This window comes from Stegodyphus dumicola, chromosome 8 (assembly GCF_044657685.1).
Source record: "Stegodyphus dumicola isolate Sdum_Otavi_A_Nest chromosome 8, ASM4465768v1".
In the NCBI taxonomy this organism is placed as follows: domain Eukaryota; kingdom Metazoa; phylum Arthropoda; class Arachnida; order Araneae; family Eresidae; genus Stegodyphus; species Stegodyphus dumicola.
In genome coordinates, this window is record NC_140775.1 from 69,832,798 (window position 1) to 69,847,300 (window position 14,503).

General features: G+C 30.8%; 1 protein-coding gene across 2 annotated transcripts in view; it reads right to left on the reverse strand.

The window, feature by feature from the left end:
* Nucleotides 1-14,503, reverse strand: part of LOC118200942 (uncharacterized) — a 126,507-nt gene that overhangs the window by 39,537 nt on the left and 72,467 nt on the right. For both annotated transcript variants that reach the window (XM_085821980.1, XM_085821981.1), the window contains exons 6-9: nt 14,016-14,392; nt 10,435-10,945; nt 4,065-4,126; nt 184-251 (exon numbers count right to left, since the gene is read on the reverse strand). In XM_085821980.1, the coding sequence (XP_085678106.1) occupies nt 184-251; nt 4,065-4,126; nt 10,435-10,945; nt 14,016-14,392 (1,018 nt within the window). The remainder of the gene's footprint in view (nt 1-183; nt 252-4,064; nt 4,127-10,434; nt 10,946-14,015; nt 14,393-14,503) is intronic.

A 14,503-nucleotide genomic window follows, 5' to 3' on the forward strand; every position in this document is an offset into this window, starting at 1 on the left:
TCATAAATTCTGATTTATTTTGAATAATAAAATGAATTTCTACATAAAAGATTTCAATTGATCATTAATTCATTATGTAATTTCAAAAATTCCTTATACAGAATAATGCAATACTATAACAATATACAGAAAGGTATGGAATTAATTTAACAGCTTATAATAATATGTTTATATCACACTTACAACCAGCCATTAGCATTTATTATAGTTCCTTTATTCCAACTTGCATACATCTGAGATGCTAATAACACCTAGGAATGAGTAAATCAATATCATGATATATTCCAGGACAGAAAAGAATAATTTTGAAGAAATAATGTTTAAGAATACTATACTGTTTAAATCTCAATAAATAATATAATGGGTGGGTATATCTTAAATAAAAAAATCTTATTTAAGATATACCCACCCAGAGTCCTGAATGATTTTGATATTCTGTGGGAGTAGCTGTCTTAGAGAAAAATTGTGATGATGATTATTAATGTACATAATATCATTACCCTATTTAAGTCTCTTAACACAGTTAAGAAAACTACTAAAACAGAAATGTGGTATGTGGGGCTTATGAATAGCATTACTGATTAACTACAAAGATATGAACTCAATAATGTACCCATAAAGCAAAAATTTGAATAGAAATATATCTCGCAATTAATTTTATGAAATACTAAAACTGAAAAATATTTTAGAATAAGGAAAACAGATCACTGGGATAAAAGGAATAGAAGGGACTTACCAAAATATTACCTAATGTGCTTTGTACATTAGCTTCTAAAACACTTTCTGCTTATTAAAATACTCAACCAATGAAATAAAATCTACTTGAGATTGACTTTTTTGTTGATTACTTCACTTTTTAATGCAATCGGAACTCCATAAAGTAAAGCTACTATTTTCATTATTTTCCATATCACAAGTTAATTATTTTCATTTACTTTCAGTGTGTGTGTGTGTGTGATTATGGCAAAGCCTCAAAGGCTATCTGCCTAAAAGGAGGGATGACTTCGTGGAGGACTTTCTAAGGGAAACTGGCTTGTATACACGTTACACATGGGGAAAACCACAAAAATGCCCATGCAGCCAGCCTGTTCGTGGGATTCGAACCTTGGACCGAACTACCAGTGTTCAGCAACTTTACAGCTCGGCCGCTGGTGGGCCCCATTTACCTTCAGAATTTACAGATACAAATAAGGGAAATGCTAGGATTTCTCTATATTCTAGCAGAATTATATTTCATTTTCTGCTTCTTAAAAATTATGGATCATTTGAAGTGATTTTATACAAGTCATTCATGACATCAACCCAACAGTGAATCAGAGCATGAAAAGAAGCAACTTCATTATCAAGGCAGCCAAATTTTAGCTGTATCATACCTTTATTTTTTGACATAATTAGAAAGACATTCAAGTACAGCATACCATGAGTCTCTGAATTCCCTGACAACAGAAAGTGGCATCCTGGTTACTGAGTTATTTTACCAGTTTAACTTTCTTTTTCACTTCACTGAAAAATTATACACCTTGTAAATATTTCTTCAGTTTCCTAAACAGAAGAATGTTCTGAAGAGCCATGTTTAGGCTGATAGTAGATTGAGAAACAACCTGCCATTGTTATGTGTGCAGCAAGTTTCCAGCTGTGTTGATGATATAGAATCTGACTACTCTATTTGTAAGGCCAGGCCATCAAAGTTGCATAGTTTCCTTAAAATACATTCATGCCTCTAATCAGCAGTTGGCATTCATGGTTACTGCATGCAACACAGAATCAACTGAGATCATTCTATAAATGTTCCAAAAGATTACACTTGGACTCTCTTCTCTGCACTTGTGACATTTTTAGTGTTGGTCACGTAGGACATGTTTATTCCACATACTTCGTTTTTGATTTGAAACAAAATATCTCATTACATCTAATGACATGCGATAAAGTGACATTATCCTCAAAAGTATAATACTGCAGACTGGCTAGTGCAGATCTTATTGTCTAAAACTTCTGTTTGTCAGACAGACACTTTGGAACCCATCTGGAGCATTCTTTTCAATAACACAATAGCACAAACATTCAGTGACAATGTCTTATGCAATACCATGTGAAAGATTACAGCACATCTCCAACTGCTTAAGTGTCATATATCTACCGCTCTGCATCTTTCTATCAATCGCATCAATGAATCCGCCAGTTGCTGATGGGAAACCATTCAATTTTTTTCTCCCCATATTCAATGATCTTAGTAAATTCAGCAAGCTGTTTCCACATTGTTGAACAAATATCAGCACATTCCCAACATATACAGTAGTAATCTTACTGTAAATGTTGTTATATCCTGTGTTTCCTGTCTGAGTAAAACAGATCCCTTCATTTTGTACCTTTGTCATTTTATAATTGGCACTGTGCTGAGATTCTATTTCTCTGTTCTGTGAAGCTATGTATCATCTGTCATTCAGGCTATAGCTAAGGAGGCAAAATAAGTTGCAGAATGATCCAAACCTTGATTTCTGAGTAATAAGTTAGGGAAATTAACCTTTTCTAACTTAGCTATGGACATTTAATCATATTTCTAATCTAATAAACAACAATAAAAAATAAATACAGCTATATTTCTATATCTCTTTGAGATCTGGATCTCTAGCTCTGCATGTCTTTTATTTTCTATTCCTATTTTCACCAAAGACTGGCTCCACTTCCATACACCAATTTTCATTTGCTTCATTTGTGCATTTATGATTTGTGTTGTTGTGAACAATCTTTATATTATGATCATTTCATTATATAGCTAGATATGTGCAAATCTCTTGTAAATAGCCTGTAAATACACCGACTTTCAATTCCCATTCTAGGTATTTTCCTGACCATCATCTGTCGAAATGTTTAGAACCTGAAACTTTTACTGATATAGCTATCTTTTTTCAAATGTCTTCACATCATCATCAAAAATGAGATAACTGCAGAGCAGAAAATAGCTGAAAATTTTTAGAAATCAAGACTATATACCTCAACCCAGAGTTTTTAAAGCATGGTCTACATGTGCTGGTCTTAATATTTAAAATATCAATATTGCAATCCCTTAAATCAATAAAATATATATTTAAAAGCATTTTGGGCTTTCTTTCATATTCAGATTGGAGAGGAAATTTATTCTTTTGCTGAGTTAAAATATTAAATTATTTTAATATTTTAACTCAGCAAAAGAATAAATTTCCTCTAAAAAACATTTAAAAAAAGCAAGATCATAACATCCAAGAATTTATTAAAAATTGATTTTTGGAAATAGATTCAGTTATAACATTAAAATGACATGTTTGCTTTATCGGCATCAGATAACTGTACAATTTAAAATTCGTACAATTTTGGCATTGTGCACCAAACAAAGGAAGCATGTGCAAACACATACCATGTTGCCACATAAATACTTTTTGGTCACCTGCTGGATTTCCACATAATTATTTTGGCAACATACTGCCTTGCCTTATGAATATTTCTTTGTGAATTTTTAATGGGGATATACATAATCATTTACTTTTAAATCTTAAACTAACATAACTATAACAACAGCAAAAATGGGATACAGGAATTCTGTACTGACTTCACACAATATCACCAAAAATATTTTTCATTATGAAATGTTCATAAAAATTATCTGTTACATCATAAATTAAATGCATTTTAATTTATATCAAGCAGATACAATTTTAAAAAATAAAATAGACTTAAATTATTAAGAAATGTATTTACTCTTTTTAAATCATTCATTTTTTGATCAACTACAAATTGATTAAATTAGAAAGATAAATTAAAGGTTTGATATTTCAGATAAACAGCTTTGGAAAAAAGTCACAAAATTACATAGATGATAAATGCATGGTTGCATTACAAATTTTAACTGTCTACAGATTTTGAGAAAATTCCACTAAAGATGTTTTTAACATAAAATAGGCAGCATAAAAAAATACTTCATTACATAAAAATATAGTTTTTAACACATAAAAACATAATTAATTTTATGAATACAAAATGCAAATAAGAAACAAAACTAACTAATGGATATTTAGAATATTTTATTTTACCTCAGCTTGTAATTCTGATGCTCCGTAATTGCCCTGAGTGACAAAATCAACAATTTTGAAACCTAGGAAAATTAACTATTTTACCTAGTCCAAATAAATTAAAATACAGGAAGAATACATATATTAATTTGATGAAAACTACAAATGTACTTATTGATATTAAGTAATACTAATAAGCAATCTAACTAAGATGCTGAATTTATCTCTACTCTGAGAAAACTGGTGGTTCATTATCTTATTTTTTAATCTAAACAACAGTTATGTAAACATATATATATAAGCTATTCAACACAAAAATTCAGCAAATACTGTTGCAACATCACTAAGATAACTCTGAATATGTCATATCATTACCAATTATCAATCAATAATTTAAATATCGATCCCAATTCAGAAATAATACTATGCAAGTTTTAATTTTCAATGTGAAGCAAATTTTTCATTAGAATTACATGGTTCTTCATATTCAGTAAAAATATATGCAATATGAGTCTAGCCTTAATAGAATGATGTGAAACCTTTAAAATAAAATGCATGCATATAAAATACAATTGATCTTTACCAAACTCTAAATAATTATATCTAATTTCAACTGATGAAGAAGTCAAATATAGTTCCAGTACTTCTGAAATACCATAGGTGATAGGAAAAAAAAAATTGTAGTTAAAAAATACAAGATGGGCAGTACTTCAAAACACAACTAAAATATATATATATAATATAGATCAGTAAATATTGCAATAAAATCAGAAGCACTTTCACCAAATTGAGTACTAGCTGCACTGACTACTTACAAACTTTGTATTTATAGCATTCTAGCTAAATTCCATATATTTTGCATATCTTTGCTCCAAATAATAACAAAAACTCCAAAACAAGAATTCATACAGATAAAATAGCAATAAGGCTCAGCAGCATTTTACCAAATGCCATCATAACTGCAAACATGGAATTTTGTGAGATATTTTATTGAATTCACTTTTCACAGAATTTTTTTTCCAATATTTCATAGGAAAGCTTCTTTTCCATGCAGATTGTTAGTAGGATAGGTGAAATAATAAAAAAAGACTTCAATTAACAGAAACAACAGTTATAAGAAAAATAAACATATATGTAATTGGATTTTAGCAAAAGAAAATAGATCCCTCAAGATCTTGCTTTTGTGGAGAACGGTCTAAAATTAATTTACATTTCTGTTAAATACAGAGAAAACTACAATAGGCTTATGCAAGAAGCTTATCTTTTTTACAAGGTAACCAAAACAGTTCTTGCCGTTTTGAACAGTCAGAAAGAAAAAGTCATAAAACAAATAATAATCACTGCTAATCTTCAAAGTAATCACCATCGGCATCCAGTGCCTTTTGCCTAGTGGCTAGCTGTGCGAGATGCCATCGTGGTAAAACTCACGAGTCTTGCACGCAAAGAAGGCCTTGGTGAGGGCCTTTTTGAGGCTGTTGAAGGATTTTCCATGAAGATGGCTGTACAGGAAATGGAAAAGTTGGTAGTCTGTTGGCACAAGGTGTGGGAAGTATGGTGGATGGGGTAGTGCTTCCCAGCCCAGTCGCTGGATGGAGCCCTTGGCTTCCCGAGCCACATGCAATCGCACTGTCACAGAGGAGGAGTACATCCTTACGATTAACCAATGCCAGCTTTTTATGCATTAGTGCCTGATGCACACGTTCCAAATGCTGTGAATACAGGCCTGCCGTGATGGTTTGGCCCACTGGCAGGAGCACATAGTGCACCATTTGGGGACTAGACCATCAGATACAGAGCAATCTTGAGGTCTTGAAGTGTAAGGCAGAGTCCTGTGGTGACAATCAATAACTGGAACGCCCGCGTGTGTCATACTGGACCCACTTTTCATCGCTGGTGAGTACTCAATCAAATATGGATGCAGTGTGATACCAAGTAAGCAATGATAAACAGGCAATTGTTGCTTGTTTGCATCGTACAGTGAGTGGAGTACCCAATTGCTCAGCTTGTCTGCCTTTCCTGCGTGGCACAAATGGAGTCTGATCATTTCATCAGATATCTGGAAATGTGCAGCAAGCTCACCACATGTTTGGCTACTGTCACTCTCTACGGCTACTCTCAGGGCCTCATCGTCCAGCGCCTGTGGCTGACCACTGCATCACTAAGAGACATATCTCCTGACCTGAACTTCTGGAACCATTGCCTAGCAGTTCGTTTGTTATTAGCATTATCCTAAAGGCCTGGCAAGTTTGGCGACTTGATTTTGCTGCTGACAGGCTTACTTTAAAATCACACAACAAACAACTCCAAAAGATCACCTTGGACGCGTCCATTTTAATCAGTCGCTGTGAGAGTTAGGTTTGAAGTACCAATGCAATGCACTTTTATACTCTTGGTCAATGTCCAGACTCCCATCCTAACCACTTCATCACCCGGTTTGGCGACTATTTTCATATTGGGGTTCCCTCTATTTTTTATTTTAAATTTAACCTCATATAAAAAAGAAAGCATTTACTTGTTTTATCAATTTAAAAACTGGTTAAATTTAAAAGCTGATTATTGCCAAGAAAAGTAAGCAACATATACTAACATAAAAGCAAGATAAAAAATACATAAATCAGCTTTATAATTTAATTTAGTATTAGACTCTTAACCCCTTATTTTTAATTTGGGTGTTTCCTCTCTGAATTATAAAAATAATAATAACTTTTGGGACTGCAGCATTTTAGATCAATCCATCTTGCATAACACTGATGGTGTAGCTAATTCGGAACTTGAACTCAAAATCTTAAGAACTGAAACCTTTCTAACTTAAGCCAAAACCTTCTCTTGGTGAAACTGCATACTGGATAATTGCACTGAATTTAGCTTCTGCCTCTCTTCTTGTTAATGACACATTTTTACTGTGCTTTCTTCCTATCAAAACAGCATTAAAAATGTAAATGTTCTTGAACAGACACACTTTGAGTGCCAAGTTGTCAATTGAAATAAAAATGAATATTTAATTTACTTGGCTGCCAAGTTTCCTAATCATTACACTATCAACATTTCAGCATTCTAACCAATCAGAATTCTTTCTCTTCCAAACATGGATCTATGTTTTGTGCTACCTACATGCTTTGCCATCAGTATTTCTGTATTTCTATGTCTCAGTGTTCCTAAATCAGTATCTCTAAAATTATATATATAATTTTTTATTTGGAATTTCACATGAAATTTTTTATTACTTTCTTATGTATTTAATCATTTTCTTATGTGATATATTGGAATGTCACTGATATTAGATGAAGCACAAAATAGTAGAATCTTGCAGTTATGGCAGTTTTCAATATTCCTTTCTATTTTAATTGTCAAATAATTTGGAAGCAGCAGTAATCTAGATATGCTCAGAAGCAAAAAGTATGTCTATTATGTCTGATATGAAATCTTAATTCAAAGTCAGTTAGTTTCAATTTTGATAAAGTTTTGGTTAATTAATAAATAACTCATCAAAATTATCAGCTGGTTGAGTTTCAGTTCACAAATTTTTTTATCATTATGCAGTAGTCACACGGTGGCCTATTTGAGAAAGAAAACGGTTTTGGTTTACAAATTTTGATTTTCAATTCTCAACTGACTGCATCATCCAGTGTTATGGACAGGATGATGAGGGGAAATGTTCAAACTAAAATGATGATTTAAGAGGCTCTTGCTAAAATAATATATATAAAATCCATTCCATATTCAATTTGGAACAAACCCTCTATTTGGGAGGACCCAAATGCACAGTCACAAATTGCACAAAAAATGCCAAAACCAAAAATGGAAAAGGAAATAAGAAATATACATCTTTCACTGCTCCGTCATCAGGGGGTTGGCGCAACAAAAGAAGTAAATACATCAGACTGCTTCTGAACCGACAAAGACACAAATTAAAGTTTAATACAGTCAAAAGTCTTTAATCCGGATGTCCATAATCCGGAATGATCTATAATCCGGACCTCGAAGCTACAAACTTTCTGCGCATGCATCAACGCATGCGGATATGCGTCTATGCATGCACATAATATGTTTACGCATGCACGTTTAATGTATAACGGACGGTATAAGCTAGGCTAAAATTATCTAATTATCTATTTCAGTTAATGTTGCAGATTGTGTTGTCCCTAAATCTTCTAATTGGATCCAGCTTATTATTTTTTGCAGACTGTTAGAGCAATTTTATAAAAGTAAGCTTGAACTTTCGATTATGTCAAAAAGAATATCGATTTTGGAGCTACCAAAGGAGCGAAAGCATGTTCCGATGTCCATCAAACAAAAAGTGGAATTGCTACAAAAAATGGATAAAGACATATCCTTTGTTTATCTAACTGTTCCGAAATCTGTTTATCAATTTCACGCTGCTCTGCGTGCGGCGGGTTGGGGGGGGCGTCACGGCGCGCAATGAACTGGAAGTTGATCTATCAGCACTATCCTTATCTTCAGGGCAGATGTTTTTATTTTATTCGGCTTATAATTCCTTACTAAATGTAGTATTTCATCTCGATGTACTCCATCTTTGATATGATTTAAATCAAATTCCTCGTCATTATAAATATCATGAATACACATCACATAGTTTTCTGGTTGCAATTTTCTAATTTCGACTATGCGTAAAGTATGCTTTACGCATGCGCGCGTTGAAAGAAATGTTTAATAAAGTAAATAAATAAATATAAAGCTTTTTTTTTTGTAAATTTTGATACCCTTTAGATCATATTTGCTCTTTATTTCATAAATTACGGTTTCATATTTTTAATTTTATAATTTCTGCATGCCATCTTACCAGATTTAAACTGATGATCTATAATCCGGAAAAAAACGATAATCCGGAATCTCCGAAGTCCCGACGAGTCCGGATTAAAGACTTTTGACTGTACTTAAGATAGTTTCAGATAATTAATCAAAGCAATCTGTGTCTTTATCAGTCCAGCCCCTAAAATCATAGAAAGTAGTGCAAAAAATTGCAAAATTATAGCATCAAAATCACAAACAGGCAAAAAGCTCATGTAAACAGAAGCAATCCAATATATGAAAAAATAATAACAAATGAGAAATTGAACAAACAAACAAACAAAAAACAAAAATAAATAAATAAAAATAAGAGTTATAAAATTTGCAATGTTAGAGCTACTTAAATTTTGAAGTGAAAAAATATTCATTTGAAATGCCCAGTAGTAAAAGACAGTTGTTAAGCGTAACATGTGCTAAGTTTTGAAATTAGATTAAATTTGAATTTTTGATGGATTAATCATACTTAAAATATTCAGAAAAAATTTCTAATTAACATTAAATATGGTGTGGTAAAAATTAATAGTTTGAAGAATAATCAATAATTTCATACTTTACATCTTACATACCTTATAGTGAGATAAAATATGAAAGAAAATTACTAACTAATTTGGCAATAGTCCTTTTTATTATTCATTTTAGCTTGGTACTTCTCTTTTTCCTGTCCTAACGAATCTAAAGCATTTCAAAATGAATCTAATACCCCATCTTATGTAAGCGCTGCAATGCAGACAGCTCTTATTCAGTCAGATTGAAGAAACTTTTGACTATCTCACACTTTTCAATGCATAATCATTTTTCCCTCTTTGGGGGAAAAAATGCATTGCTGCTAGTAAGCACACATTGTTTCTCTCCACTATCTTAAGATAAGCTAAGCTTTCAAAATCTGTGGGGTGCATGTTGCAGCCATAATAATGTGTGAATCAAATATTGCATAAAAAAGATTTTTTAATATAGTAAATGTATGGCTATGTCTGTCTTTAAGTGTCATTCCTTTATCTACAAAATAAAGAATCTCCAAGTTATAGCAATGCAACAAACCATTGCCAATCCATTACAGCTATTCCAAATCATCCCATTACATATGTTTATTATACTATATATCATTTCAAAAACTGCTCTACAATAGTTACTGTTGATTTCCAAACAGAGAGAGAAATTTTCAGCAGTACCATTCAAATTTCCTCAGCTTTAGCCTTTAAATGGCAAAAATTTAATCTCTAATTAATACATTTTACTTTTACATTCTGCACGAATACTGCTTATGAAACAATTTCTAATTTCTTCTTAAACAAAACAATTTTTAAGACCAGTCATAATGTTCAGTAAATAATAACATAAAAGAGACATGTAAAAGGATAATGTTTTTAATAATGTTAAAAGTACTCATAAATACTTAGCAAACACCATAATTTTACAAGAAATTTTCCTATTGATTTTTTTCCCAAACTTAGTTTCATATTTGAACAAAAACTGGCATTTCTACATACACGCTCTAATTGCATAACTACAAATTAGAAAACAAATTCTTGTAAAGTTCAAGAAATTAAATACCATTCATCATTAAGAATACTTGAATACTTACTTGAAATGCGATTGTAATCCAATATTTCAAAACCTAAAACAGATGAACAATAAATGTCATTCTGAGTTTCTTCATCTATCAGTGAACTGTCTTCTTCTTCGATGCTTTCAGTCATTACATTAAATGCTTCATTCAGGTCTGTATCATACTGGGGACTACTGATATGTTCTTGCGAATCACTTAAAGATATTAATTCTCTGTTGCTATTAATGTTAGAAAGAGCAGATTCTGAAAAACTTCTCAAGGAATCTCTTGGACCAATATTTTTAACGTCATCAATTTTACTAGCTTTCTCTAGTTTTGAAGCTTCTCTGTAAGTATCTGTACATTTCTCATGATTATCAGATTTTGTTAATTCTTCATTTAAACCTATTTTATCATCTTTAATATCAACATAAAATACAGAGTTTCTGTTTAAATCTGTAGCATAAGTTTTTGGCTTCAAGACAAGATCAGATGCTGCTCTTCTTAATCTAGTTTTAGGCTGTTTGTCATACTTGGATGTACTTTCCTGCAAGATATTAAATAAATAATGAAAATGAATATGCAAAAATATGCAGAGATTTATAAAATAAAAAGCAAGTAAGATTGCAGTAAAAGTTTATTACAACATAGTCAGAATAATGTCACAGCTATTCAAAACAACAGTTCAAAAGCTTTTGTCTAACAAAACGATGATAATAAATTTAAAACATACATATCCCAAATAATAATAATGCTAATTGATTAAGAACAGCCTGACAAAACTAACATAAATAATGGTCTGATAAAAACACACAAAAATCTGCAGAAACATCGCTGACTATTCAATCAACAATAGCCTGATAATAAAATTTAGGAATAATGATAAACAACAAGCAATATTGCTTATATTTTGTAGTAAATTAATCCTCCCCACCCCCAAAAATGGTAAAAAGATGTGGGGGAAAAAAAAAAACCCCACAGCTTTTAGAATCTAATTATATAGGCAGAGAAAGAATTTTTTCATGACAATGTAATGGAAAAGAGTTATTTGGCATTAAATAAAAATGTCAATTAAAATGAATGAATATTAGACACAAATGGTATTTACTTTAAAAAATTTGAATAGCATTTGTGGCTAAGAAACCATGCACAAATTGTTAGTTAAGAGTACATGAGCCTGTAACAAAGTAAGTAATAAGCAATTTTAAAAAAGGAAAATTATCTTTACATGCAGTTTTGATGATAAGGTGAATGGCTTTTACTAATCAATATTCTCGCTTTTACTTTTTCCAAGTATATATATATATATAAAAACTGGAATAGCTGAACAAAAATATCATGATTCACCAAATTAACATCATTAAAAAAAAAGTTCAATGCCAAAACTGTGATTTTAATTTTTCTCACTGTAAATTCAGAATTTCATTCCCTTGAGAAGCAGTTTCCCAGCATGGGGGGAGAAGAGATTTTCTACAGTTTTGAAAAACAAAACTCCACAATATTGTGTCTAATTTGATAAGATTAAGTACAGTACATAGTGCAATTAAATAATGTGCTTCAGATATTACAATCTGCCTTTATTCATCTGAGAGGTGATTTTTAAAAATTTACAGCAATCAAAATTTAATATGAATACAACAAGAACAAATAATAACAGGAATTAATTTAGAAATAAGATAAATGATTGAGAATGATGCATGTAATTTGCACATAACTGAAAAGACAATGGCAAAAATCTTTCCTCAAAATTTAATTTTAAAAATATAAATTTCCATCTGGCTTCATCCATTATTCAAAATGTATGATTCTTGTTACCATAGAAACTATCACCACCCAGATTTATCAGTGATGATAATTTACAGGAGTGATATACAGACAATATACTTTTATAAGACTTTCTTTAAAATGTTATAATCCTCTGAGCATGAAGACTGGCTTTATTCGGTCATGAGATTTTTTGGCACTTAGTATATAATAGCTTATAATTTAAGATATTTTGCTTTCTTACTTTCTTTAACATAGATGTATTTTAATAAATGTGAGTTTATGAAAATAGAGACTAAAATAAGTAAATTTCCAAATTTAGCTAATAAAGGAAGTTTATATACAGGTCTACATGACAGATCCAAAAACCTGCGTCACTTAGAGAGTTAAACAATAAAAAAACTGACAAGCAAGTGACATAAAGTTGATGCTGCTTGTTTAAGTTTGAAATGTACAAACTGCACATTAAAAGAATGAAATCTATGCAATATCTTCCATACATTTTTAGCACATGTCAAAATTACTATTAAAACCGTACTTATTTAATACTCCATTTTAAGATCAATTATCACTGTACACATCATTTTCACTAATGTAAGTTAGTAACTTTTTTTCAACTTTTTGATAATTGTAATTTCTTTCTGTTTAACTAATATGCTGCATGATAATGTTTTTATTAATGGACCTGTTTTATTAATGAATAAGTTTTTACCTAATTAATATTTTATATGATCTTCAGTTTATTTGTTTGTATCTCCTTTTTATACTTATTTGAAATCACTATATTAAATAGCTGATGTTGCATCATACTATATTCATAACTATTTGAGATGCATTACACTCATTTCCATATCTACAGGAAAAGCTGCATGCGTCCTTTTTTTATTTTGAAATGAAAAGATTCAGAATTTATATATTAGGTCTATGTCTAGCAAAGTGAGCATGCCTAACTTAATAAATGCAGTTGTAAATGATCTTTGGAAAATTAAATAAGATATCAAATTCAACTTTGGAGTAAAAGAAAATTGCCTATTATAAAGTTGTGCAATATATTTGTTGTTTTTAATATCTGGAAATGCACAAGGTGCAAAAATTACAAGTTAAATATCATAAAATATAAATTATCTGCAGGCACGCTGCTTTGAGTATAGGCGAATTTCTGTTTTATTTTAAACATTTTTTATCATTAAGTGGTGAATACTCGCTAAAAATTTGTTATACATCTTGAGATATTAACTAATCTACCTTGCTTAGTGCCTTTTTTGCTTTGGCTTGGAGAATCAAGTGCATATTCCGAAGAAGATCCTTCAGACTCACTTAGCCAGGTGAATGTTTAAGCTGATTAAGGGGACAAATAATCAAATCTGTGGTATTACACTACTCCTTTCTTTGAGATTATGAATTGGTTTGCCAGTAGGATGTTTATCAGATGGTGTCCACTCAGAAGTATTTTGGCACTATTATTACAATTTATATTATCGTTTCAAAATACTATTTAGACAAATAAATATGACATTAGAAATCCTCAGAAAAATCTGCATATCCTACACTGCAGATGCTGCACTTTATTAGACATTCTTATATAAGTGACTATACAGATTCTCTACAAGGTCTGTTTAAAATAAATCCAACCTTGAATTTTCCCCTGTATAGTAGTGATGGGACCTTCTACAGTTTTGCTTATAATCAGTCCATCATATAGGAAACAAATTTACTAAACGTTGTACGTACACTATACATATACAAAATTGCTTTAGTTAAGATTTTTTATGTTAACAATAAAAACTTTTCTTAAAGGAATGGGGAAACTACAGAAATAATAGATAAGTAACTAAGCATTTAAAACAATATACCTTTGCTCTATGCCTTCTTGAAAACCTTGGTTGAACACTTTTAGCCATTAAATAAAAACCTTCTAGAGTTTTAAATCCTGTATGACTTAGTATTGGTACTAGCATAAATACTCTACAAGAATTGTTATCATTAGATTCTGACTCCAAAACTGCATCAGATGATAATTCTTGGTTATAGTTCTGAAGGTTTTTTAAACTACTAGAAGATGCTTCATTTATAGTTGTAGAAAGATTTGATGAAGCTTTAATTTCCAGTATGTTTATTTGACTTAAAGTGATCATATCTCTGATATTTCTCATTCTTTCAACAATTAATGTAGCAGAAAGGTTTTGAAATTCTTTCAATCCAACAATATGAGTAAGCAAACAAACATTTTCTGAAAAAATAAAACATATATCAGAAAATGTTAGATTTTAATAAATTAACAATATATAAAAAGAAATAATAAAATTTCTATCTTAAAATTAAGCAGGAAATTAACATTTAG